This window comes from Venturia canescens, chromosome 3 (assembly GCF_019457755.1).
Source record: "Venturia canescens isolate UGA chromosome 3, ASM1945775v1, whole genome shotgun sequence".
Taxonomy (NCBI): Eukaryota; Metazoa; Arthropoda; class Insecta; order Hymenoptera; family Ichneumonidae; genus Venturia; species Venturia canescens.
In genome coordinates, this window is record NC_057423.1 from 9,430,085 (window position 1) to 9,456,875 (window position 26,791).

The 26,791-nt window shown below is 43.1% G+C and overlaps 2 protein-coding genes across 4 annotated transcripts in view; one reads left to right on the top strand and one right to left on the bottom strand.

The window, feature by feature from the left end:
• LOC122407565 (calmodulin-A-like) overlaps nucleotides 1-26,791 on the top strand; it is a 97,563-nt gene that overhangs the window by 57,214 nt on the left and 13,558 nt on the right. For all 3 annotated transcript variants that reach the window (XM_043413875.1, XM_043413874.1, XM_043413873.1), the window contains one exon: nucleotides 20,194-20,436. In XM_043413875.1, coding sequence (XP_043269810.1) covers nucleotides 20,194-20,436 — 243 coding nt within the window. The remainder of the gene's footprint in view (nucleotides 1-20,193; nucleotides 20,437-26,791) is intronic.
• LOC122407566 (troponin C-like) lies at nucleotides 1,579-12,202 on the bottom strand. Its single transcript, XM_043413876.1, has 5 exons — nucleotides 12,092-12,202; nucleotides 11,805-11,823; nucleotides 9,312-9,455; nucleotides 5,363-5,611; nucleotides 1,579-1,990 (listed from the first exon to the last, which is right to left on the bottom strand). Exons 1-5 carry the CDS (start codon nucleotides 12,092-12,094, stop codon nucleotides 1,962-1,964), a joined length of 444 nt encoding a protein of 147 aa, XP_043269811.1. The 5' UTR covers nucleotides 12,095-12,202; the 3' UTR covers nucleotides 1,579-1,961.

Consider the following 26,791-nt stretch of genomic DNA (forward strand, 5'->3'; position numbering starts at 1 on the left):
TTTGTGTCTCACACGTACACGTGTACAAGGGTTGAGCGGATGCGAATGTGTGGGCATCAATATCGTTGGGCAACCGTCCAAATACGGAACTCACGATTCATTCTTCGCTTTCTCTTCTGTATGAATGAATATAGTACTTTCGTCATAACACACACACACACACACACACACACACGCAGAGATGTGTGCAGACACAAATGCTCATATATATGTAGGGATTTTATTGTGCGTTGCGACTTTTATTGGCGCACGTTGCATCGATGAAATATGAACCTACCTTGGCCCAAATTTTCAGGGTTGTTCGACCGAGCGAGAACGTATTAGGACGGAAATATTCTTATTGACCCAAATAACAATGAAAATACGATTATCGAGAGCGATCGTTGCTGGTACTCGGTTTGGTGACCGATGGGTGACGATTGGCCCGTGGCTCAGATCACTGGGGGGCAGACAATTTATCTGATTCTGACGAAGCCGACGAGCAAAAACTCGATGGAGAGTCAGAGCGATGAACGAATGGATTGAGAATGAGAATATGAAAAAACGAAGAAAAATCGTGGTATTGAGAATCGTTTCTAAGAAAATTCGTTGATTTAAATTCGGTCGATCGGTGTTGAGCAGGATTGGAAATGAATGGTCGTTGCGTTCGACCTCACATAATTATTTAAGCACACGTTGTAAAGGTCCGGGAACGTGAGTCGAGCTCCGTTAAACCTGAGTAATTTGGCACGTGGATCTTAATTAGTTATGAATTCATGTTTGCGTGTCGCCATTCATTATTTTCCGCATAAACGTTTTGGGTCCTCGTGTCGTGCAATAAGTGGATCGTTTGAGGTGAGTGTGCCCAGCAGCCGCGGGTGACTCACTGGGCCATTAGCTTTCACCCCGCAATCTAGTAGAAACAGTGCCTGAGGCGCATAAGAGGAGGATGTTGAGAAAGAGAAAGACGAGAGGAAATGAATGAGAGGAGGCTACGCTGAGAGACGAGCTCCGGCAGCGTGGGGCAGGAAAGAGAAGAAACGAGATACGAAAAGGCCGAGATAAAAAACTGGGAAGGAAGGGGGAAGAAAAATCTTGCGCATGCCCGCTTCGAATCGCGAGAACACTCAGCGAGACAATTTTTACTCCTGCAGCTGTTTCTACACGCGAAAATTTCCCACAGAATATCTATAGACGCGTGACACACTCTCTCCCACCTACTTCCCCATCATCCTTCTCCAGCTCCAGCCTCGTTTCAGGCCAGACACCACGACGAGGTAACAATGAATATTTAAACAAGAATTTTGCCATTTACGGACTCGGAGAATTTGGCCTGCGGCCTCACTTGCTCCCCACACTGCCAGGAGATAAAAGATCCTCCGGACAATGGTCCTCTTATCGTGCTTCTGTTGCTTTTACCTCTTCCACTCATTTGATTTATACGTATCTATACGTGTGTGCGCACCAGCGCTTTTATCCGCTTTCAATACCTTTTTCGAAGAGCCCTTAATCTCAGTACTTTTAGTCTCGCAGCCTCTGGGACTTATCCGTTGGGCTTTCCAAAGCCTACGACAGACCTTGATTAAGTGAACAGCGTAATTAAAATTTTCCACTCACGGCTCTCTTCCTTTATTCTCTCTTTTATTTACCTAAATCCAACTCTCGTATAGCTCTCGCGTCACAGCTTTTCCTTTCTCGTTGCGCCTTCGCTATCGTACAAGCGTAAATACACACGCAATTTTTTCGCCTTTCATTTTTATTTACAGTCACATGATTTCTTACGAAAGAACGTTCTATTTTTCTTTCATCTAATTTTCATAAACAAGGTTAAGAAAAACATGTCGAAACTCTCCGGTATGAACTGTCGTATTGTACTTCCTTCCTCTTTTTATGACCTGCTTGCGTCGACCGAACGAACATCGCACTTGTGAATGGTGCTCATCGTACGAAGCGGGCTTGGGCTTCGGTGGGGATCGTTGATCTTAATCGCCGGTCATCATCTCCATGAATTCTGCAATTAAAAAAACAGTGACGCGATAAAAATTTGCTTTCGCATTTATTTGGTAAAATTTTGTGGCTCATCCTCAGAGCTTTTTTCTTTCCAAATTCAGTAGAGTTCTTGGCAACTGCTGCTATGAATGATTTTGTACAGAATCGTTTCTGATATTTTGCTCAGTAAAATAAGTGGATTTTCCTCCTCGGAGCTGTCCTGATTGCTGGAATGTTTTCAGGCAATGAAAAGCAAGCGTATTCGGAACGCAAATCGGCCTGGCCTTGAATATTTCGGCAAGACGATGATAAAACGAATATGGAAAGGGTTACGAGATTATATGTACTTCGGCTAGAATGTTCCTAGTCGAGAAGTTGTACGCGTTTCACGTTTCGACGATAAAGTTTCGTCAGCATAAGCGATATTATTCGTGACGATGCTCTGTCACGCTAGGGAACGAGTTCAGCCTCGCTGCGAAGAAGTCAGATTACGGACCATGTTCCCGACCTGTGTCATCTGCACGGTTCCTCTGTTCCACACATATTATTACGCTCGACAAAACGTACGCGCGTGCACGTGTGTGTGTGTGTTCTGCTCGAAATTGTCCCAACTAAACTTTTCGCCAACAATTACTGACCGAAACAAGCTTTGAACAAGTTCTGAAAAACCTTCATTCTCGTTCATTTAACTCCAGACATTTTCTCAGTTCGCTATTTCGTTATTAAGAAAATAAAATTATTTTTTTTTATCAAAACTGTTTAATTAGCTGCTGACAATTTCCGTTGAATGCAGTTTGGGATTTCGATCCATTTTTCAGATGCGGCGAGAAGCGAAAGTAGAAAATAATAATATACAAATGTCTGGAATTTTGAATGAAACTAAAAAACAATAGAAAGATCCCGGTGAAAAATCGTGTCTCCTGAACAACCAATTAAACACATTGTTAAAATTCTTTTCTGACAGAAGAGTCGACGATAAGCATCCGATCAAGTTGGACGATGGCTTCGAGTGGCTCTCGTCAAGTCTCGACGAAAAAGAGGCGGAGAGAGGCACAATAGTGCTGCAGTGCACGATAAGCATCCCACTGAGATAATTAAGAGGAAAAGCGCAATTAAATTTTGATTGTCTCTCGTATATCAGCGTTTGATGCATGCCCCATCTCGCTTTAAGAGAGACTGTGCGCTGCTGCTTCAAACTCGTCATGGTTTAGTTCCCCTTTTAGAAAACGCTGACAGGGTCTCGTCGTTAGCATAATGAGGTTGAGATTCATATACGAGCGTGTATGATATTATAATCAAGTAGTAACGTTGCTCACTGTGACATTATTAATACGAAATGAAAGTACGTAAATACGTTGCTGTTAGAATTTTTTCAATAATTTCTTTAACATTCGATCCTTCGAATGAATCCCTTCGCAGTATTCGAAAAATAATAATATTTCTAGACAAAAAAACGTGCAAATTATTTCTACGAGTATACAGATAATTCCATCATGTGAAAATTCGTCTAAATCGATCAGTCGAAAGTAGTTAATTAATTAATGAATAAAGTGATGGTTAAGAAACTTATTCGTACAGAAAATCATGGAATTTACCAATCGAATTATTCGACGAATAACGTCAAAAGGCTGTGTCGATGGGCAGTGAAAAATCGACGTCATTTTTGGAATGATGCGAAGTTAATACTTCGAGGTTTAGTGACAAATACGATATTCCTATTGGCGATATTACGATGAAAAAATAAAAAGCATCAAGACTCTTTTCAGCGCAATAGAGAGCACAAACCTGCCAGGAAATAAAAAGGAAATCGTGTCTGGATTCGTCCACAAAGTCCTCGTAAACTTTTGTATACCAACGAGTGTAATATCCCCACGTCGAGTGCACTGGGAAGCAAAAGGGGCTAGTTGACGCGGCTCCACGTGATAAACGGCGCGAGTTACGACTTTCAAATTCCTAGTGTACAGCCGATAGACAGCGTCGAATAAACATCAATATATCGCAAACGACGAGACTGGGGAAATGCACAAAAAATATGGGGATGGGCAATTGGGTCGTCCAGTGGTTTTTTACGTGAGCTACATTATGCATCGGTCCCAGTGGTGGCCGTCGGAGCTTCGGACTTCTGAATCGACATTCCCGTCAAAAATGAACCATTTCCAATTATTTTACGAGACGAAAAGAAGCGCCGAGTATTTCGAGCTGATTTTAACGGAGGACGAACAAATTTCGGTGGATTTTGCATCGCTCACGCTCGAATCTAACTTCAAAAAATTTGAGAACGAATTCGATTTTTCCAGAAGAGGAATAACGCTCGTCAAAATCGATGGTTATTTTGGGCACTAGTCATTTTTTTAAAAATAAACACTTTTAATCGGCAAACGAAAAGTCGAGCCTTGACCGCCAGCGTCCGAAAATGGCGACCAGCCCAAGGTAGCTTAGTTTTCGGAAGTTTCCCAAATTTCTAGGGTAAGATAGTGCGAGCCTAAATAAGGGAGAATCAGGAATTGGACCCCCGTGAATTTCGCTTCCGGGAAGTTTGGACACGAGTGAAAAGCGCGGGGCGCAGAGGGTAGACGAATCGTTACACAAAGCCGTAGCGAGAGAACATAATTAAATTTCCGTGATACGGAGGGCGGTCTCTTTCATATGTATCGTAGAGAAAACGAGAGGGCTTGTGCGGCCGACGGGAGAGGACGAGAAAAGAATGGAAGAGTCACATGGAAGGTCGCGACGCGCCCGGAGCTTTGGTGCTTGCAATTAAAATCTTAGTCGGTTGGACTTTCGGACGGAGCACACAAATATATTTATATTTCCACATAAATTTATATCTGTATTTTCGTAACTTGGCCTCGTTCGCATGGTTGGACGGTGCAGAGTTTCTTTCATACGCGACCGCAATGACGATAAAATTTTTTGAAAATCTCTTGCAGCGGTTCCGCGTCAAGGTTTTTTTCTCTTTCTCTTTCTTTTTCTCGAAGCAATGTGCAGATGTATCGAATACGTGAAAACTCGTTATATTTTTCTCATTTTCCTTCGGGACAAATTTTCATAACTTTCGAAATCAACATTTTCGGCAGTTTCCCTGGGCCCTCGCGCCACGGAGATTCTACGGGACATAGAATGGAGTCAGGGGGTCGACCAGAGGCTCGTACCAATCCGGAGTGAACATGCTTGGGATCGTAAGAAATTATGATGAGGGAGGTTTAAAAAATTCTAATAAATGACGAGCTTATTTGATTTATAGACAAAGTTAAAATCAAAAATTTTATTGATTTTGAAAATTGGCTGCTGGAATGAAAGAAATATTTTTCGTTCTCAAGGCAATCTGATGTTAGTAGGCGATCTTGAAAATAATAAAAGTTGAAAGGTAATGAGAGTAATGAAAAAAGCTTACCATCGAAGTCAACAGTGCCAGATCCGTCGGTGTCGATCTCAGCGATCATACCGTCCATCTGATCCGGTGTTATCTGATCGTCGAGGGCAGCGAGAATTTCGCGGAGCGAGCTCGTCGGAATGTAGCCGTTGCCCTCCTTGTCGTAAAGACGGAAAGCTTCCTTGAGCTCCTTTTGCAACGCCTCGTCATCTTCCTCCTGGAAGTGGGTCGCAACCCGATAAAACGAGTCGAAATTCAGCACACCGCTGCCTGGAATTTCAAATGGAAGAGATAAAAACAAAAAACGTTTTACAATTTCGTTTCTATTGATAATTTTGTGTTCGACTATTCCGCAGATCGATAGAAAAACGTTCGAGAATTTGTTGATTTCGAGGAAAACTTTGAAATCCGCTATTGTCATTGGCTCCTGGGCTCTTCGATTGTTTTCTTTTCGTCGTTTTCGTTGCTTCCGTCATTTTTTCATCACTCCATTCGGAGGTTTGGAACGATATAATTTTATGGGGTTCTAAAAACCCCGTGAGTCCGGTAACGCCATTTGGGCACGTCATTAAATGAAATAATGAAATAAATTCCCGAAAACAGATACGAAGAATTTATGTTCGGATCGCTGCAAGCAATAATATTCTGTCTTCCCCATATCCCGGTGCTCTCGACGTCGATAATTGCATTCGAAATTTGATCTCCGATTTCAGTGCGTTATATATTTGCTTATTCCACCAGTTTAAACCGAACACGAATAAATATAGTACATGTATGAAATATAGCCTGCATTGTCACTTGTGGAATTAATGTACGAGAGAGAAAAGGGATTAAATCAGAATCAACTCCCGAAGGCCATTGATCGAGCGAACCTCACTCAAGCGTTTTGATGGAAACGACGTGTTTAGAATAATAATGCGAGCCTTTAAAGAGCTTAAAAGCGCTCGGTGCACTTTAACTTTGACATAGAACGCTCGGTACAGCGTTATAGAGATTCTCATTAACGAACGAGCAGCTTCTGCTCACGGAGAATATGCGGCACAATTGAAAACAGGACGATTCTCAATGGTGCATATTCACTAGCAAATGAACTGCTGAGAAAGTAATTGAATAGAAGGAGACAGCACGACTGTCAAATTCCAGACACGTGGGTCAGCTCACTTTCTCTCGTAGATGGTCATTTCAGTGTCTCCGAGTATTTCCTTCACGTTGAATTTCCAACTCGGCTTAACAACGAATAAACGAAAAATTCGTTTAAAAAATAGCACTAATAAGTTTCACGTTGATGAAAAAATAATTTCGAGCGCTTAGAACTTAGAGCCGAACCGAAAGGAGGATCCGGAAATTCCAGAGCTCGAAGACTGCCCCCTTAACAGCTCAAAATTCAGCGAAATATGTGATCAGAGGGAGATGAGAGGCTTTGATTTCGACAGGGGAGTAACTATACCACGGTGGATCCATGGCTGTCATAATAGGGAGCTTTGTACTGGGTATCGAATAGAACGATGGAGCTCCTAGTTCGAAGCTTCTCCATACTAATTTAGAGAAGGGAGGTCGGAAGTTAGCCGATCACGGGAGTGTTAAATGGGGTTGTATGGGGCTCCGTGAGTCTGCTTACGAAGGCGCAGGCCCTAGGACGGCGTGTCTCGTATACGAGGATTGGGTTGTTCTGAGACTGTGTGTGGATTCGAGTGCATCAGCTCGCGGTCTGCTTATACGCGTTTGCTTCACCCTGAAGCAATACACACCCTGAAATACAGATATAGCGAGAGAAATGCCAGACAAAAGGGCTTGAACCGTTGAGTTTAATGCGTCAACTCAACACCGGTTACGCTCTTTTGTTTCACAATGCCAGCTACCTATATACGTGCTTCATCTCGTTGTACCAGCTAACGAGAATCTCCGCAGAACGCCAAGAGCCTCCCTCGCTTGCCAGTCCAATATGGTAAGCCTGGAACCTCGGCGTTTGTCTCACACCTCCTCGCCCAGCACTCCCTCTTTCTATCTCTAACTCTATATCATCGATAATATTGGTCTCGTTACACGAGACTTGGCTGATTCGTTCGAGCATAGCTACGAAATTGGTTGCAGACGTGTTTCTACCTCGTTCCGCACTACTCTCGATATTCTTTTTTATCTAACAGACACGATATTGATAAAGAGCTGGCAACACACGTGTCTCCTCGTACAATGGAGGTCACTGTGTAAACCTTCGTCCTTCCATTCGTTTTTTGACAGGTCAATAGTAATTAGACGTCATAACGGAGGTAACGACTGTACCGAAATTGCAAACTGAGGGGAATCTGAAAAGCTTATTTTACTAGAAAGTTCAATGAAAACTGACGAGTTCGTTGTTAATGATGGAAGAAAATCTAATAAAAATTAGGAATTATTCCACTTGAAAATAAAACTCCGGAGACTAAATGAGAAAATACTCTGGATTGAGCTGAAAATGTGCATGATGGTATAATTGTTTTGAAATATTGAAAGAGATACTAAAAGTAAATTCAGAGAAGAAAATCATAAAAATGTTCCATTATTAGACTGCTGCAATCTTTCGAATATTTTGAGAGGATTTTCAGAACAACGCGCAGGCAGTTCTCTCCCTTGCATTCGATGTTTACATTCGTATTTAATGTGCATTTCCAAATGGAAGAGATTCAGTACAAGCGAAATGCATCCTAATTATTGTAAACATGCTCGTGCATGGATCGGGCTACCGATTAAATACCAAATGTTTATGCATACTTGGATCAAGCCAGCTGCACTCAACCAACCTCCATTCAGTCTCTCTCTCTCTCTCTTTCGAGGAACCTTTTCAATTTACGTAGGGCAAACGTATGACCAAAACTCACATCATGATATGACACAAATTAAACCAATTGAGTGCTTCCACGTACGTAGACACGTTTGCGAAGCAGGAACCTGGGCTGCAACTTCACGCCTTGATACTCTCGCGCATAAGTGGACTCTTCAATCCTCTCCCAAAATTTATTTGACCTTTGAATAACGCTTCACGCCAATTTTCACGCAGAAGTGTACCCCTCGAGATTCGAGAAGCGAGCAAATGATAAACCGTGTGCGTTTGAACCTCAATTTTCCAATTACGCACGAACCAACAATAATTTTCTAATATTTACGTTTTTAAAAGTCGTTAAACACCGAGATCGAAGCGGCAATCGAACGGACAAACGGAAGTTGATTTTCCACCCAAATTCGATTGACTCGATATTCAATGCCGGCTGCACGAAGCACTGCAAACTTTTCTCCTTCGCTGCGAGCTCGATTTTCCCATAAAAACTCGATACGTTTCTATCACTCGGCAGTTTCAGTTGTCAAAGTCTCGGAACTTCGGTGGGAAAATGGTGTAGATTAGCTCTTAAAAAATATCTCCTGAACACGTTGACCGAAGGGAGGAAAAAACGTTTTCTCCTGCGGCTATATTAATCGATCAGACATCCCGCAGTGTGCGGCATTGTAATGCATTATTTATTCGGCGCGACGCCAATTAAAAATCGCTAATTAATGCGACCACCGCCGCGTATCCTTGACCGAATATAAAAATCCATGATTTTTCGTAAAATTGCCTTTTACGCTGTGAATAAAAAGGACTAAAATAATGCTCATTTCGATTTTTAAAACCGAAATACACGTTTTTACTTGAAACAACGTTTGCCCAGACATCAAGTACGTACTAGCCGTATTTCATGATTTATTTGGCCCACCTGCACGTCCAATCGATAAGATTCGATCGCGTTGAAGCGCACGTGCACAGCAAACTCCTATTGTATTAACTTTATAGCAGCTGCGACAAGAATGTATGATTTTCTACAATATCACCTTGAAACGCATAATACATGAACCGAGTTCCGATACCCCGATCGCTTTCCGAAGGATAATTGCGTGTGTCGAAAGCGTTTTACTGTTTTACAATAAAAATTTAAGGAGAAACAAAAAATTTGTAACTCACCATCTTCGTCCTCTTTTTGGAGGAGAACTTCGAGCTCCTGGTCGTCGAAGGTGTGGCCAAGAGTGTTGAGGATCGTGCGCACTTTTTCCTTTTCGATTCTACCGGCTTTGGTCGAGTCAAACATGGAGAAAGCTCTCCTGAGCACTGGAAAATAAATTCAAAAACATCGTGACAAAAAGCGTGAGGGCTTTTCGCAACGAAACAAACGGAGGACGCCGTCGATCCTGAATCTGGAGAACCTCAGTTTGTCGGATTCGTTCCCATTTGATTTTCACGATAACACGATCATCGACTAAAGACAGGGATACGCGGAGAAAAGTGAGTTGCAGCAGAGCATCGATGGGAAAAGCAATGCAGCGATAAATACACATCGTCCACAGGCGTACACACACGATTCGATGTTTGTTTATCGAAACAGGGAATTCTGGCGTTGCTGCTAAAGTCGTACGAGTGCGTGTGCAAAAATTTCGTTTGAAAATTTGCTCGAAGAAACCTTGCAACATCAATTTCACAAGAAAAAATATGGCCGATGCTTGTTGATGTGCTTACAAATATTTTCCTACCGGTCAAAAGTAGCTCAATTTTTGTTCAGGTTTATTTCCATCGTCTTTTGCAATTCGATATTACTCTCGCGCTATCTAAAGTGGAAAAACAAACAGCGAGAAACTCGTACCATTTTTCTTCTCCGAACGACAAAATATATACACACATTTGTGTACATTGGCAGTCGAGCGGAGCCAGTTTTCTTGTAAATCCAAGTAGTCAAAGCCTCGAGTGGCTCAGACTCGTTCCCTTCTCCACTGTTTTCCTACTTTCAGTACTTTTGTCTCTCGTCGAACGAGCTGCTCAAAAATATGACGTTCTTATACTCTTCCCGACTCTTCCGCTTTATTCGCTCTCTCGCAAACCCAGTAATCCTCGCGGTTACTGACACTAGCACGAAATCGTCATGGCTCCGAAACGATGGATTCCGCAGTAATCTCTCGCGGATCGCGCATAAAACGCATCACACGCGAAGTAACATTTGCGAAGCAACGATCCTTCCTCGATCGTCCCGTAACTACCAGACCTCCGTAAAACACACGAGCCGCAACGCTTCACCTCGTCCACTCGATGCTCTCGAGTAAGCGTTTCCTCCCCTTTTTTATAACGCAAATAAACGTATGCACGCAGCAAAAATCCGCAAGTGTATTTTTATACCGGTTTTTGCATTTTCTTCAAGTTCCTTCGGAGCACGATTCAGCTGAGATTTTCTGGCATGAAAGAGAAAAAATGCGAAAGGATTTCGAAAAATAAATTAATTCATGTCCAAAAAACGGGCCGATTTTATCTCACGATTTGACTGATTTTTTTCCATAGAAAAAAAGTGAAAATTTTTCTCGAGAAATTGGACACTCAAATTCCTTCACTTTGACGACGGATTAAAATGGGAAAATATTTTCAACGAAACTTGAGAATAATTGGACGATTATAGTCGTATCGATAATTACAAGTTTACTCTGAAAAGCCCCCCAATCTTATTTCGCATCCGTGAGTTGAAGAAAGAAAAAAATCTCATTACTTTATTCGCTCCGTTTATGGCTTGCAGAGAGCAATTGCGAAAGCTCGGCGATCCTCGTGTGCACGTTTTTCGCTCGTGCTATAATCGAGGATTTATTTCATTCTGTTTATATGAATTGCCACTTATGCTAGACAAATGGAAGTTTCCTCGCTCAAATATGGCCGCGATCACATACAATACATCAGGAAAATTTTCTCCATTGACCCAGATTCGCGCGGGCCGGGGTGACCTTAAGCACGAAACTTTAGCGCGTGGATCGAGATCGTCGACGCCTAATCCATGTACGAGAAAAGTATAAAATGTCGCCGAGACGCTTATGTAAACTAACAAGAAATCAGACAGTGATGCGGCAAAGGGTTGGGGGATGCGAGGCTTTTGAATCGCTCGTCTCCACGCCCAATTAACGGAGGAAAGAGTCGCATTTTCACTCGGAATTGTGACCGATGCATTTAACAACCTGAAACGAGGCAGCGAAGATGCTCCGAGTTAGATTGCCGGTCTCTAATCTTCCTCGAAAGTTTTCGAGCCTGCAAGTCACTTGCAGCTATTCAACGAGAATGGCAGCATGTAAAATCCACGGATTTGTAAATATATGTGTGTTATCCGAGAGTGTACACAGGAAAGCTATCAAACGGCACGATCGATCGAAGCGTTATATTCCAGAGGCTCGTCTCACGTGACGCGGCTGTACGTCGAACTCGCAACTATGAATATCGAATAAAGTGTCTGTCAACAGTCACTGAAACACACTTCACGACCGAGCATCAACGCAGAATTTGAGCAAAGTGACAACGAGAAAAAGCACTATTTTCGAGCAGCATAAAAATGTTGGTAGAGCTTTGAAAAATTAGGGAAAGTTGGAGAAACGTGAAAAAGTTTCGTCCACCAGCCAGCTCGATCGACCCTTTCTTCAGTTTGTTTTCTCTACTTACTCTGAACATGTTCGTCATCCTGAAACAAGCAAACACAAGCATTAGTTCACCGGATATATTTTCCTTCGAATAATCAAGCGATCGAACGAAATGTGCTCGACGCAATCGGCAGTGACACGAGGCGGTGACTTTTTCGAGCGACGCGAAAGGGGATTTAAAACTTTTAAAAACTTCACTCAGCTCGCAGCGTCGACGCGGCCCCAAATCAGTGGTCCGCAATGGACAAAAGCCTCGGATATTTACTCGAGAATGGATGCGAGTAGGTAAGAACTTTTGTCGAAACTAACCATTTTGTGTGCGGTAAGGGTGGTTTGTGAGAGTGCTGCCGGACTCTGGAGTGTCTTACACTAACGGCTTTCTGAGCTTGGCATAACTTTTATAACCGAGCTGAAAAATCCTCCGCCACCACTCCGCGATTCCCGAGAAAATATCCCCGCTTCTCCGGAGATTTTTCTCTCCACCGCTCTCTCTCTCTCTCTCTCTCATTCTCTTTCGTGATTTTGTCACGGGCTCTTGTGTATTGTGCGTGTGTGTGTGTGAACGTGGTCAAACTATACAGAGTATAACTCGGGGACGGAGCGTCTCCAGAGCTATAATGCTGCAGGCTCGCGTGAAAACGTCAGCCAATGGGGAGGACCGAAAGCTCCACAGCTCCGATTCGTGTGAAGCAAAATCTGCGGATAGAAACGCGAGGAGGAAACGCGCAAGGCGCGAGGGAATCTGTGGAGTGAGAGATATTAGAGGAGAGAAAATATCACACGCATACGGAGGCCTCGTGGGCGCACACGACCACGTGCCGTTTTCGGAAAATGCAAAATATATGCAGAGCCGCACGCTTTATTTACGCGGAGCTGGAGGGGGGAGAAAAAACTACGGTAATCGAGGGGGGGAAGGATCGAGGAAGGCGTGGGCGAGGCCGATTGAAAAAATCGTGCAAGCACTGTGGAATATTGGGCGATTAAAAATTATCATGAAGGAGAAATCGCGTCTTTAGTCTCGCCGAATTTGACTTATCGCCTGACGCGAGACCGAGCGGAAGTACAAAACAGCAATAGGGAAGCTTGAAAAAATACATTGTGAGCCTTTCGTGATGGGGGAAATGAAAAAAAGAAGAAAAAGATCGTAAAACTGTACGCTGGCACAAAAAAAAAGGTAATAATAGTAAGAAAACGAAAGAGCTTGCTATTCTGGCTGGCTAGACGTTATGAGCCATTTCCTTTTGTTACCCGGGCGAGTAGCATCGTTCCGGAAGTCTTATGCCAGAGTGGAATGAACGACGCGAGAAGAGCGAACGTACAGCCGGGAGGTTTGTTCACGAGAAGCCTCACTTCGAGGCAAACCCCGGAGATGCTTTTTCGTTCGAATTTTGAGAGAAAAGAGAAAGAGAGAGAGAGAGGAATGATGATATCCGCGCCAAAGGCGAGAGACGAAATAACGTTTATTCAGAGTTTCGAGCGTGTGTTACTTCCTCAAGCATTAAAAGTGCTGTGGGAAAGCCGTGTCTATGTTTGTAGAAAAATCAAATTGAGAGGAGCGCACATCTCTATTCTCAGAAATCGTGTTTGCATAAAAAATTAACGGCGAAAGCGTTGTAGTAGTTGAGGACAAACTGGCTCGCCTGTTCTCCTCAATCCTTTTCCTCAAACTTTTCCATAACTTCTGCGTCAACGGCTGCTTGCCTTTTCTTCATTACTTTTTCAGGAGCCGAGCACAGTTTGTTAAAAATTGTGCACTTCCGAGGTGGCTCAATTTCAGCTCAGTCAACGTGGGCTCTCTTCTCGAATGTTGTTTTTTTCTCCTCGATCGTTGAAGCGCATCGTTACGAGAACGACGTGACGAAGAGTCTCCGCGGTGACGGAGGAAACCGTGCCAGGTGGACGGGACACGTAACGCTCCAATATTCGTTGGACTTAACACAAATTTCGTTCTGCAAAATCCCTTGGATTCTCGTATTGTTTACTTTGTTCGAACATGAGAAACTGGCGAGTGCATACGGGGGCTAAAAATAGAGGGAAAAATATTTCTTATTCATTCGATCGTCTCGACAAATTTCTGATGGTTCATGACTGCATCGTAAATTATGCGTTCGCGGGTGTTCATTTGTTCGAAACGCTCGCGGGACAGCCTCCCACGAAAGAGCTTGAAAGATCGGAGGAAGCAAAGCTCGAGACTCTTGGATGAGTGGTGGGAGAAGAGAGAAAGAGACCGAGAGGAGTGAATAGCTATTTCAAAACATTCCAGAGACTATGATACTGCTGCTTTCCATGCGCGACTACGCCTTCGCTGGCGCGGCTCTGCCCGGATATTCCTGATTCTTTCCATCGCTCCCGAAGTCGGAGAGGGGGAGAGAAAAATCTTAGAAATATAGCGAGCCTTCCAGACCTCGTTTTCTAGCGTCGGAGTTAAATTCACCCAAGAAATTACGGGGGGAAAAAAATCTTCAGCCATTTCTTTGTCCGTTGCACCGTCGAGGTGATGTCGACGAATCAGAGATCGCCGGTCCACCGTGTCGATGGCAGAATCACCTTCAGCGTTTATCTACCGAGTTCCACTTAGCCGCATCGTCTCCGACGTGTCCGATCGACCGGTACTAATTCCATTATCTCGGTCTAAAGATCCATCAGAAAAAAAATGGCTATGAAGAGTTGCCTCGTAAAAAATATTCAAGCCCGAGCGTTGCACGCGATTTTCATTGAATCCCGTGCAGAAATGCCATCCCCGAGCACTTTCTCATGTCGCTTGTTCAGTAGACACGGTAAAACTCCCCACAGAGCGAAGGAACCGATCTTGCAGGAACGTTACCAGCTGCCACGAGGTCCGGCAGCACGACCCCCGAGTTGATGCTTCATTAGAGTCTTCCATGGGAGCAAAATGATCGCTTGATAATCACGCTCGGAGCGTTGCCGCTTCGAGGCAGAACGTACGAAGGTTGCAATTCTATGGAGCAGCTCCCGGAACATATGCGGGGGAGCAGCATTTTTATTTATCTTTCTTTAACAGCCTCCCAGCACTAAAAGGCTACCTTAAAATATATGGAGCTGGCAATAAAGTGAATTCTCTCATAATTGCGCGCCATTAAGATGATAATTGAGGGGACTCCCTTATGAATTTATTCTGCCAATTGCATCTCCATAACTACGTGGTCCTTTCGAATAAAATTATTCAAAATTCGCCGACTGTATGCTTAATTGAAGCGATTCATTTCCACTAATACAATCGAGGCTGCACGAACAATATTCCTGCAGAGCACCATTCCACTAATCATCGGAACATTCCATCGCGATTGTTAAAAACCGATCTCCCAAAACGCTCGAAACGAGGGACCCGAGGAGTTCGAGGGGTGAAACGCTCGGCTCGAGAAAAGCGCGAAATTGTGGAAACTGAATAATTTGGCACACGAGCCAAGAAAGTCGCGATCCTGACGTTCCTGGCCGAGGGAACTGTCCCGCTAACGCGGTGCATGTGCACGCTTAACAGAAGTCATTCCGTCTCTCGTACTCGTGTGTACAGACAGTGCACGTGTATACCGATATAGTCTTCGTCACAATCACACGTATACACGGATATTTGAGTTTACAGTACATATTATATGGAACGGAGGGGAGGAGACGGAAGCTTAAGCGTCGTTCCATTAACCCGAGGACGTAGGAGTGTATTATAACGAGGCAAGAGCTACGTTTGCGGTTCGATGTTACGTTTCGTGCGGCGAATCCGGCCTGTTTAAACCGATTCGATCGTTATTTCCCGAGAGACGTTCCTTCAACCATTTTCACCCTTATACAAGGCCCGCTCTCGCCCTCTTTCTCCGCACGAGCCTTTGACAAGGAAGCCACGAAACATGCATATTGTATCCTCTCAAATGTCACGCGAGAGGGGAGGAGAAAGGTTAATTCTCAGATGGCCCTGCCAGAGCTGCACTCTTCGGTTGCATCAAATTAGCACGAGAACTCTACTGATTAATGGCTCATCGGTTATTCATACCGCATATATGGACTTCCCTTAACCACGCTCTCGCTCCGAACGCTCTCGCTTTCCACGAAATATATAATGTGGACTTTCGACAAGATGAACTTCGGTGCGTAAATCATTCTCTAAATTCATGAGCCTCTACTTCCCTCTCTTCCACAATCCTTCTTGTCGGGTTCCAACTTCCGCTGGTTTATTACAAAAATTAATCGTCCCTCCTGAGACTCCTCCGCGGAATTGCCTGGAGAAGAAAAAAACTTCGAGTATTTCTTTTTCGATCTTACATTTGGGTTGGTGAAAACAGGAGCACTTCTGCTTCGAATCGAAACCCGAATTATTGCGATGGTCATGAACGGCGTGATCGGAAACGTTTTTTTTTTTTTTTTTTTTTTTTGACAAATATACATTTCAGAGTTTGTTTCGAGCACAACGTCCCAGATTCTCGATCGAGTGAGCTTCCTCCGTTTATTTTTTATCCACCAAACCGATACTGTATTGCAGCATCTCGCTGCTCGCTCGTGCGACTGCCAGCCTTCAATTTTATGCTAACTGCGTGGGAGTCGATCGACTTTGTTGCACGAAACTGCAGTCGACGCGCGTGTGCATATGGGGATTTTTAAAAGGGGATTATAAAAATACAATAAAAGTTCGATTTTCTGTTGCACTTTGCCAGATGCAAACGATTCGACAGGGGCCCTCGTTTCTCGTGGGTCTGGTCACTTCCAACAGGGATTTTCGCTCCGAATTCAAGCAGTTTAAGGGGAGTGGGACAGGCTGAAAAATGAGGTATTTTTTGGAATTTTTTTTTTTCTTTAAAACGGCTCTATCAAATTATTTGAAATTTTGTGTATTAATTATTGAAGTAATGATGTATACGAGGACATTTTCTTTATAATTTTAAGTACATTTTATTAAGCAGAGGAGCGGCCGCAAAGTGGCGTCTCAAAAAAAGACTCCGCGACGGTTGACAGCATGAGCGCCACAGTAAACATCCGAAATGGAAAATTAAAAAGATTATTGAATTATAATAGTATTGCTGTCGCAGCATCGTTAGAAATTTGAAAATTTTGATTGGAAAAAAATGGCGGCCATTTAAAAAAACGCATTTTACACAAAAATTTTGTAGTAAACTGTTAATAAAAGAAGGTAAACAATTAAAAAAAAACTCTACGATGCGACGATAGCGATAAGTTTTCTGGAGAGAATTCTTTTTGAATGGAGTTGAATGGGCAAAATTTGACAAAAAAAACATGCTTTCGAGAAAAACGCGTTTAAAGTTTTGAGAGAATAATAAAATTGAATGACGTAACTTAAATATTAATACAAAACAAGTTCTTACCGATTGGTCTGTTATCGCTGGACCATGCGGAAACTCTTTCGCCCCCACGCGCTTTTTTCCACACTGATATTCCCCCTTAAGAAAAATCCCGATTCGCAACGAAGTTCATGAAAATAAAATGCGTATTTTTATAAAAAATTACGCAGCACCTTTGTAAAGAAAGTCTCATTCGTTATCACCGAGGCCATTATTTTATTCAACTTTTCTAGCGCACCCCCCTTTATTCAAATGGAGACATGCGAATGTGCGTAACCGTAGTTCACATTCGTAACGATGAATGGGACAACAGGAAAGAAGGCTTTTGTCAAGCCCCGCGACGAACGGCATGAAGAATTCCTTCGTTACTAGTAAATCCGGGCCCCGGAGAGAGTACATTTTTCGCACAGGGAGGAAGAATAAAGCGTGCGTATAGCACGCGATAATGCCTGTTGGACGAAAGTTAAATAATGCCACCTACGTGTGCTCTCCTGGGACTGGGGAGATTAAAAAATGTAGAATAATCCTGTGAAAGAAGAACGAAAAATGAAAAAACATCCTCTCATTGTTCGTGGTCGACGCGCGCACTTTTATTCCGTACGGAAAATCGTACAATGAGGCTCGATAAGACAAATGGCGGGTGTCCATTGAGCTCCGGGCTGTTCGTTCGCTCCCCTTCTATCTCCATTTGCCAGCACCAACCAAGAGAAGCAATTTTTGTATCATACCGTCATTATTAGAGGGAAAAAAATCCTCCGAAAATTGAGCAATAGCCCTGGAAACTAATATTCACGTTGCAAACAAGTCGGATGACTGCGACGGAGAGATTGGAACATCGAAAATTGTCCCTGTGAATATTCATACGATCGCGGGGAACGCTCCCAAGGATGTGGTCCAGTTCAGTCAGTTACGGAGCTCGTTCCACTTTGCATAAAAGATCATTCGTCCGTGACGGATGCATGGAGATGAAGGTTCGGAGGAACGTCGCAATATGCGGACAAATCCATCGATCATCGCGTCCGTAAATTTCTTATAACGTGTATCGTCACGATATTTATTCTCGGTGCGGTGACAAGGATTAATATCACAGAAGACGAATAAAACGGACCGAAGAAAATCGTTGTTTGATAACGGACGACGAGTCGTCGGGCGATGTTCGGATGTTATTAGACGCAAAACAGCAGGCGCTTGGGGTTTTGCACACGAGAAGAAACCTCTCGAGACATTTTCGTTTCTGTTGCTCGGTTTTTTTCTTAGCTCGAAAAATTCTTGACAGGTTTCTCAACGAGACTGAGACGTCGCGAATTCAGTGTTGTCAATTTTTCCATTTCGAATAATCGCTCCTACGAATAAAATCCTCGCCTCGGTTCTCTTTGAGCTCTCGATGCTTCCGATTTTTCGCGCTTCCGCCCGTCCTCGCAGTCGGAGCGATAAACTCAAAGCGCGTTTTTCGCAATTCTTGCCATGATCGATGAGCATCGGAAGCTGCGCGGATCAATCCCAATTTTTTCGCCTCTTTTTTCACATCGAAATATCGGGATGGCGGGATTGAGATAAAAAGTAAACACGTATTTGCAGCGATACCGAGCATTAAATACCCGCCGAACTGGTCAGCTGTTTCAGCGAGTTGTAAATTCACGAAATTCTGGCGTTAATTTGCCTGCACATATTTACCAGCGAATCGTCGAGCCATTTTTGTTCATGTGACAGATGCATGGAAACATATAAATATATACGGTATGGATTTGGAGGTTGAGTACGGTTGTGTCAAGTCGGACGTACTCGAAAAATCCTCGAAAGCCGAGAGCCCTGGATGTATACATCAGCTTTTGATCATTTGTGCGCGAATTCAACGAGAACGAGTTTCGTCGTTTCGTGCTCACACGCGCGCGCGCAACGTCAGCTGAAACTTGAGCTTTTTTTCGGCCCGAGAGCTTAACGAACGATGCACAAAAATGTTGAAAATCACTGCCGGATTGCGGAAAATTCTTGGTTTCCGTGCACGCGTTCACAATTTCCTCGTCCGAGGACAAAAAATTCTACGAAATAGAATCATGCACGTGCGCGAATATATCGAGAGCTTACGTGATTTTTCTTCCCTCCTTTGCATCTTCTTTCACGTTTTTTCTATGCAACATGATTCGTAGAAGCTTTTTCATCCGAATACTGTTGGCCAGATTTAACGAAGAGATTAAATACGCTCCGGGGACTCTTTAAAACCGCAGATGTTATCGGGATTTTAGTTTTTACATTGGAAAAATGCATTAAGAAATCGCATGTACGCAGATGCTCTGAAAACTGTAACGCCCGACAGAAATTTACCATTCACGATGGCAAAGTTACTCGTGAGAACGAAGGCATAGAAAAAGGAAGACAGCGAGGAAGAAAAGGGGTAAGCGGAGCTCAGTGCTCGCAAGTTGCGATCGCTGATGCCCCAGTTTCTCCGACACAGGCTTTGCCATACTCTGAATCCACACCTTCGATATTTTCTCAGACGAAAATTGCAAGATGGGACACTCGCGGATTAACTCGATCTTTTCCCTCGCTTTTTATAACCCTTCCTTCCATTTTTTTTCCACTTTTGTCTATTTTATTTTTACAGTTACCGTTGAAAATATTCTGCTAAGTATCAAAGTTACCGTTGGTTACAACAATTTTCGATAATCCATACCTGACACTCCTGGAACACGCAAAGTAGCATGACGCACAATTTCTCTTTTTTAATAACTTTTCTAGTCAATAGTGCACGAAGTAACGAAAGTGTTTTCTTGCATAAATGACTGAGAGGCTGTCAATGGGTTTTCAAATTATTCCATTCCATCTTTTTCCATTACTCCATTTGCTATTACAAAATCCATTTGAGTAAAATACGAAAGAACTTTTAGAAAAAATATTGTGTTAGGTTGCACCAGAGTTTGAATTTTACGATCGTATCGGAATATTTACGGGCTCGAAAATTGGGCCGAATATATTTTCGTCCTTAAGAATTATTCGAGCTTGAAATACGCTTGAAAAATTCGCTGCCCAGTTCAACAATTAGTTCCAGCAAAAAAGGGCGTCAGAAATTGTCGTTTTTAATTGTTTGCGTTTGTTTCTAAATCGTCGTAGGCTCGCAACAAACCTGCGGATGGGGTCGGCCACGTCAACCAGAAAGGTGCGAGCGGCCAAAAAGCTCCGGTCGGAGGCCAGAAAGGTGCACCCGGTGCGAAAGGCGCTGCCAAACCGGCGCAAAAACCATCTGCTCAGAAGGGTCAGGTCAAGGTGACGCCCAAAGCTGCCTCGGTCAAAACAGGCAAGAACAAGAAGAAGGGACAGAGACAACAGTACGATCTTATCGTCACGATCAATTTGGTGAGTATCTGTAATCCCTACCCAACTTTTTTCCGTTCAAACTGCACATTTCATGAGATGAATAAGAAACAGGCCGAGACAGAATACGAACGAAAGATACCGAAACGATTGCGAATTCTGAGAATTTTGGGGTTTCCGAACTCAGATACAGAAAAAATCTTCGTTTTCTCGTCAACTTTTTACAGCATCAAAGTTAAAATGCTTAAAAACCGAAGAAACTATTAAAATTCAAAAAATTCTAAAGAACTAAGCAAATTAGAAAATTCAGTTTTTCGAAATTTCGTCGCAAAATTTGGCATTGGGAAAATAAACTTTTAATCAAATTGAGGGAAACCCAGGTGATTTTTCATATTTTCCCAAAAATGGAAAAATAGAGATTCTTTCCAAATTTGTTTAAATTTTTTTCAAAATCTTTTTTTTTTTTTTCGTTCTCTTTTTGGTTTGTATACACTCTTGACTGCTACAGACTACATTGTACTCCAGACAACGTTTCTAAAAGGCGGTCAAAGTGTATTGGATTAAAATCGCAGCAAAAAAAATATACACAAATTTTTGAAGGGTCTAATATTTGTAGTTTTTCTTAAAATTGCAAAAATTTATATTAATTCATATTTATATAATTCAATTTTTATATTAATATTAAAATTAATATTATTAAAATGTATATTATTTATTAAATTCTTGTTGCTCGAGAGTACGGAATTGAGAAAGGTTCCGAAATTTCTGAAAAGTACAAAACAGAGTGAAACGAACGGCTAAAAAATGATCGAAAATGGAACAATAGTTTGTATTTTTCAGCGTGAAAATGACCGTTTTTCATATTTTTAATTGAATAAACCCATCGATATCGAAATACAAGTGAAAACGATTCCGAACGTGTTTCAAGTTCGTTAATAATCTTCGAAGTAATTTCCCCCATAATGAGCCACGAAAGCACAGCGAGAGGAACTTGGCAAACCATCGTTTTTTTGTTCTCGAACAATTGTCGCGAGGTATTTTCTATTGCGCATGTAACCTCTTGGCAATCGTCGCGGTGAGGAATTTCGTAACGGGCACAAGAAAAACGGGAAGCGATGTAGAAGGCGCTCGACGTCGAATGTGTCGACCAATTATTGCACAGAAGATTTAAAACTCCGTAAATTTTTTCTTCTCGAAAGCGTCGCGTGAGCTGGCGAGATATTTTTACTGCCTCATTCCACGAACATTAATAAATAACTGTAAATTGGAAACTCGAAAATCTGCCGTAGAATTTGCAGTAGATCTTTTAGTGATCGAGCCTCCGAAATAGCTCATCGCTGTCTCATCACTTCGTGCTCTTGACTTTCATTCAATGATACAAACCAAAGCGTTCTATCATCGAAATAAAAATGTGCTGACGCAGCAAACTCTTTGTCCAAATAAATATGAAAAATCGGCGAAAAAGAAACTGAAATATTCGATTTTGCGGGGAGAAAAAACGGCTCGTATAGCAAGGCCACAAATTCCTGTGGCCGCGGTGATTATATCCAAGGCCGTTGAGCCATGATCGGTTCGCCATCTTACGAGCTATAATAAATAGGAACACAGATATGTATCGAGAGCGTGTGGCTGTACAGAATCTCCGGGTATACACACAGTCGGTCCAAACGGCGACGGCACTTTTGCGTCGCGACGCACTTCTAGAAATAGATGCCGCACGCTTTCCTGGATTGTGGGTGGCGTTCGGGTACGCCGCGCGTCGTTTCCCTTGCCCGGCGACACACATATCTTTCCCCGGGATCCGGGTTTTCGGTTCAAACATCGAAACGAGCCCGACATACATGTAGGAAGTGTCACAAAAAGGATGGGAATCGAGAGAGAGAGAGAGAGAGAGAGAATTGACAAAAAACTTACGAATTCTCCAGAGTCGGAGAGAGATTTCCTGCGCACTGCATTAAAATTCCATCGGTGGTTCCCTCGATGTCGTAGATCCGACTCGAAATAGTCTGATCATCGAGCTCGTTTCTGAATATGATTTTGTATCCGTCCTCCTTCAATTATTCGTCCGTTTTTGTTGACCCGAGTTTTCTTGGTTTTTCTTCGTTCCGGACGAGTCAGATCGAAATCGTTTGCTTTCTCGTATCGGAAAACTGCTGCGGTCGAAATTTATGCGATTTATAATTCGTGCGGAATTTCACCACGCGCTCATTTTTCAGAATCGATCTCTTTGGATGGAGCGAGTAGGAAGGGGGGAAGGCACGCAGCAGAAAAAAACCAGTACACATAATCCTTGAAAGAACTCGTTCGTTTAAAATGTGACCCACTTAGTTGGACTGCGGCAATGATCAATCGATAGGTCCTTAGCACTCTCCGAGTGGTGTTGGCGGAGCCAGTCCTCAAGCGACGACGTTTCGTTTCGAGTTTTGTAAATGGGATCGAGGCGCCCTCTCGATTTTTCAACTTTTCTTTTCTATTTTTTCGCTCGAGCATTCTCCTGGCTCAGTGAGTTTTGATCGATCATCAAAAAGTGAAAATGTTTTGTCTGTCGGTGAAATAACTTGGTGGAAAAAAATGTTTCCCTTCGTCTAATCGTCTCTTCGCAGGGGGAACGAAACGCACCGACGAAAGCTCTTCTTTTTTTAATCTCGATCCGTCTCTCTGTCTCTTCCTCTCAGGGCCAACGCAAGAGAGAGCCAATCGTATCAAATATCTAGCGAGAGTTAAAAACGGACGAAGGTCGACACGTTGAACGACCCTCGACATTTTTCTACCCTGTGACAACTTTCGTCTTTCAGCTTAACGAATACGCGATCACCCGCAACACTCGCTACTTTCACAAGAGTAGATTTCGGGGACGATTCGCAACTCCAAATTTACGTCCATTCATAAAACACCAAACTCTTTCTGTGCATACGAATTCAATGGACCTTTATCGCTCGGACTCAACTAACTGCGCTTGTTCTCCGATGCGGGGACAGAATTAATGCAGTTCTGCAAGTTTGAGTCGTCGCAAATTCCCCATTTCGATAAACCAATTCTGCCGAAATTCATAATTTTTTAATTGAATTCCATTTTTCAAGGAATTCGCGTACTGAACTTCGTTCCCGTCCACGATATTCTCGACATTCCACGAAAAATTGACTGCAAATCTTGTGAATTCCTAAGTCGAAAGTATGAATAGTTTTTTGGGTAAATTCTGTCAAAGAGATCTGAAAACCGAGGAATATTTGAAGTGATTTAACAAAGTGATTCATAAACGTTCGGAGCGTCTTTCATCATTCGTTTGAACGATCCAAATCCACGATCGTTTCTCACTGATCGAATCGTGAATATATACGAGAAAAGTAGATTCGAATTTCGGTGTTTCGATGTTGATATTTACACAATGTTTCAAGGTTTTTCCCTGTTTGGAAGAGTCACGTTTGCGCAATCAATAACTCCAGGGCTCTAATGAGGAGAAAGGAAATGAGAAGGCATATTCCGAAAAGTACACTTCGCACAGTTAGTTTTCTCAACAGAACTGTGATCCGCTTAGAATCAGTGATTTTATCCCCTGCGCATTATGTACTTTTGGCCCCATGAATATTTCATTAAGCTAAAATCCGGTGGAAATCTCGTATGTGAAAATGCTAGAGAATGCTTTTTGGTGGCTCTCAAAGACGAGAGGTGGTTCGGGTATATTTTGCATTGTGTTTTGTGCAGTATGTGAGAGCACGAGTTTCGTTGCTCGGCAAGTGGGACGAATTTTGGCCCGGAGTTATTTTGGCAGCAGTTTGGAACGTGACTAGCCGCTGCGGTGTAATATCGAAGACAAAAGGCTCCTCGAATCTCGTTTTCAATGATCCGAGTGAATGTTAATGAATGAAAAGCAATTCGAAGATGCATCGAGTGAGAAGAAATATTACGCAGTTTATCCTTCCTGCGGAAGCTTTTTGATACTTTGTCTTGGGAAAAAATGAGATCCGGAGGTGTTTCGAGGCTTTGTCGCAAATCGATAAGTTTTACGAAACGTTTGGTTACCCGGGAAAGACACCCGAGAGAGTTCTGGCTCGAACGTCGTTCTGTCCGAAGACCGCGGTGCGAGACTGGCCGAGCGATGAGCCAGTAATAAATGTAGCGAGCTCACAGACAAAAACGCTGCGAACCAATACGCGCCCAACGCGAACCACTGACTGAGAGATTGAATAGTTCGAGTGACGAAGCAAAACGTGCTTCGTGTTTTTCACGACAGTTTTCTCTCTCCTCGGACACAAACGGACACGCAAACATTTTTCCGTGCTCAATCCTACGGGGATAAAGCTTTGGATATACATAAACAAATAAGTGCGACCGCGAGCTTCTCGTGTTTGTACTACCGGCGAGCTCGCAGTTTCTCTAACTAAAAGTGGTGCGAGCGCTCATTCGCCAACGTTGCGAACTGCACTTATCGGATTTATCGAATGAATCATTGAATATTGAAAAGAATAAAAAATCAACATTCCAAGAGGAAAAGACCGTTGAGAAAAATTCGCCACTGTGTTAAATAAATCAAGTGGGTGACGACTTGGATATATAAATATACTGCAATGGCGGATACGGAAAAAAAGTATTCTTACGAGTACGGAAGACTGAGAAGATTGACGAGTACGATTGATGGTCAAATCAGACAAATAAGTGTAAGTCTCATGAATTTTTCGTTGGTTTCTTTCCTTCGCGGTTTATTTGAACAGCAAAATTTATGGGAACATTCGTGGGGTTTTTCGTCCAAAAAACTCTTCGATTGTTGTTCGATTCCTGGGGGAAAAATGGTGTTAATAGCATGAAATTGCATCGTTAAAGTGGAATAAATACTCGTGATTTCTTGGTCTCCGAGGAACACTTGGTTGCTCCAGTAGAAAAGTCCTCGAGACTATCGGGGCCTTGTGACATTTTAATTCGATTGGCTCTCACGAAAGGCGAGGGATCCGAATAGCACTCAGGAAAAGTATCGAATTGAAGGATCGGTCACGCGACCTTTTACTGCTCGGAACAAATTTTTGGTATCAAAGGCGAAGAGGCTTTCTTGTGCGAGTGATTTTGCAGATTCAAATAAAGTAATAGACTCATGAAAAATATCCGAAATGAGAAAAATTGGGAATAAAGTAATCATCGAAAGCGAGCTTTGCACTCGGAAAAAATGAGCACTTGAATGAACTTAAACTTGGTCGTTTTTTCTCCCTTATTTAGACGTCTCCGAATACTAATGATCCACCGAAGCAAATAAGGAGTAAAGCTCACGTCTTCATTCCATTAGTCTCGCTATAGAAATTTTATTGTCTGATAAACGAAGCGCGGCAAGGACAGTATAACGCAGCGAAGGGGAAGAAACACGGCTATTGGCTTAACGTCGAGGGAACGTCGTAAACCCATGGCGTGCGCGGCGTTTCTTCTATCGTGTGCAAGAAACCCCGAACAGTGACAGTCCGCGCTTAAATTCACGGTCGAACTGTCGTCCGATGTACAGAGCCTTGCAAAATCCTCGTCCCATTTCCCCAGGGAGAGTTGACGTCCGAAAATCGTAAGACGTTTTTTTACTCGCTCGCTCCGAGGGTCGTTACCGAGACGACCGCGTCACCGAGCGATTTCCTTTTTGGAGGTTTTTCATTTTTGCTGTCTCCTGAAATTCGATGCAATTTTTTAACGGCCTGTACCAAAGGACGGGGAATACGAGGGGGTTGCAGAAATTCTGCAACGACGTCGAAGTAAACACGTTTTACACCCCTGTACAGCCATCTGTCATGTTTGTATTTATAGAGATCGTGGCTTGCCGGAAGTGCGAGACCGCGCAGTCTGAAAAACAGAGAGCGCGAGGGAAGGAGTCCTTCCTCTCGCACAGTAGTGTATCGCGAGAAAATATCTCTTCGCATCCGTGCCGAGGGGGCTCGCCTAAAGCACGATCATCGGACTCCGATAATTTATTGGCCGTGTTGCACAGATCCTACACCCCAGCAGCAAAATCTCCATCGAACCGATAGATTTTCTAGCCCATAATATTCGCTCCGCCAACACCGTTTGCACACTAATATTTCCAATAATTCCTTGCGTGCCGCCCGGACACATTTAAAAATTTGGATTAGTCCCGTTCATCCCGAAATTCGATACGAAAATTATAAATCCGATAAATTAGTCAGGGTTTTTCTCGCTCGCGCGCGCGCGCGCGCCCACGTTTTCGTTGAACGAATCGTTTCTTTTCACTCCGCGTGTGACGTCCGTGAAAAAAGGATCTTGACCTACTGCGACCCTCGCGACGACGACTGCGAGGGACGATACTTTTTTTGCGGATTGAATCGCATTCCTATTAATTATGACAGAAGCGAAGTCGAGGAATGAGAATGTATAATTAAGTGGACGGAATCGTTGCTCGAGAGGCACGATACAA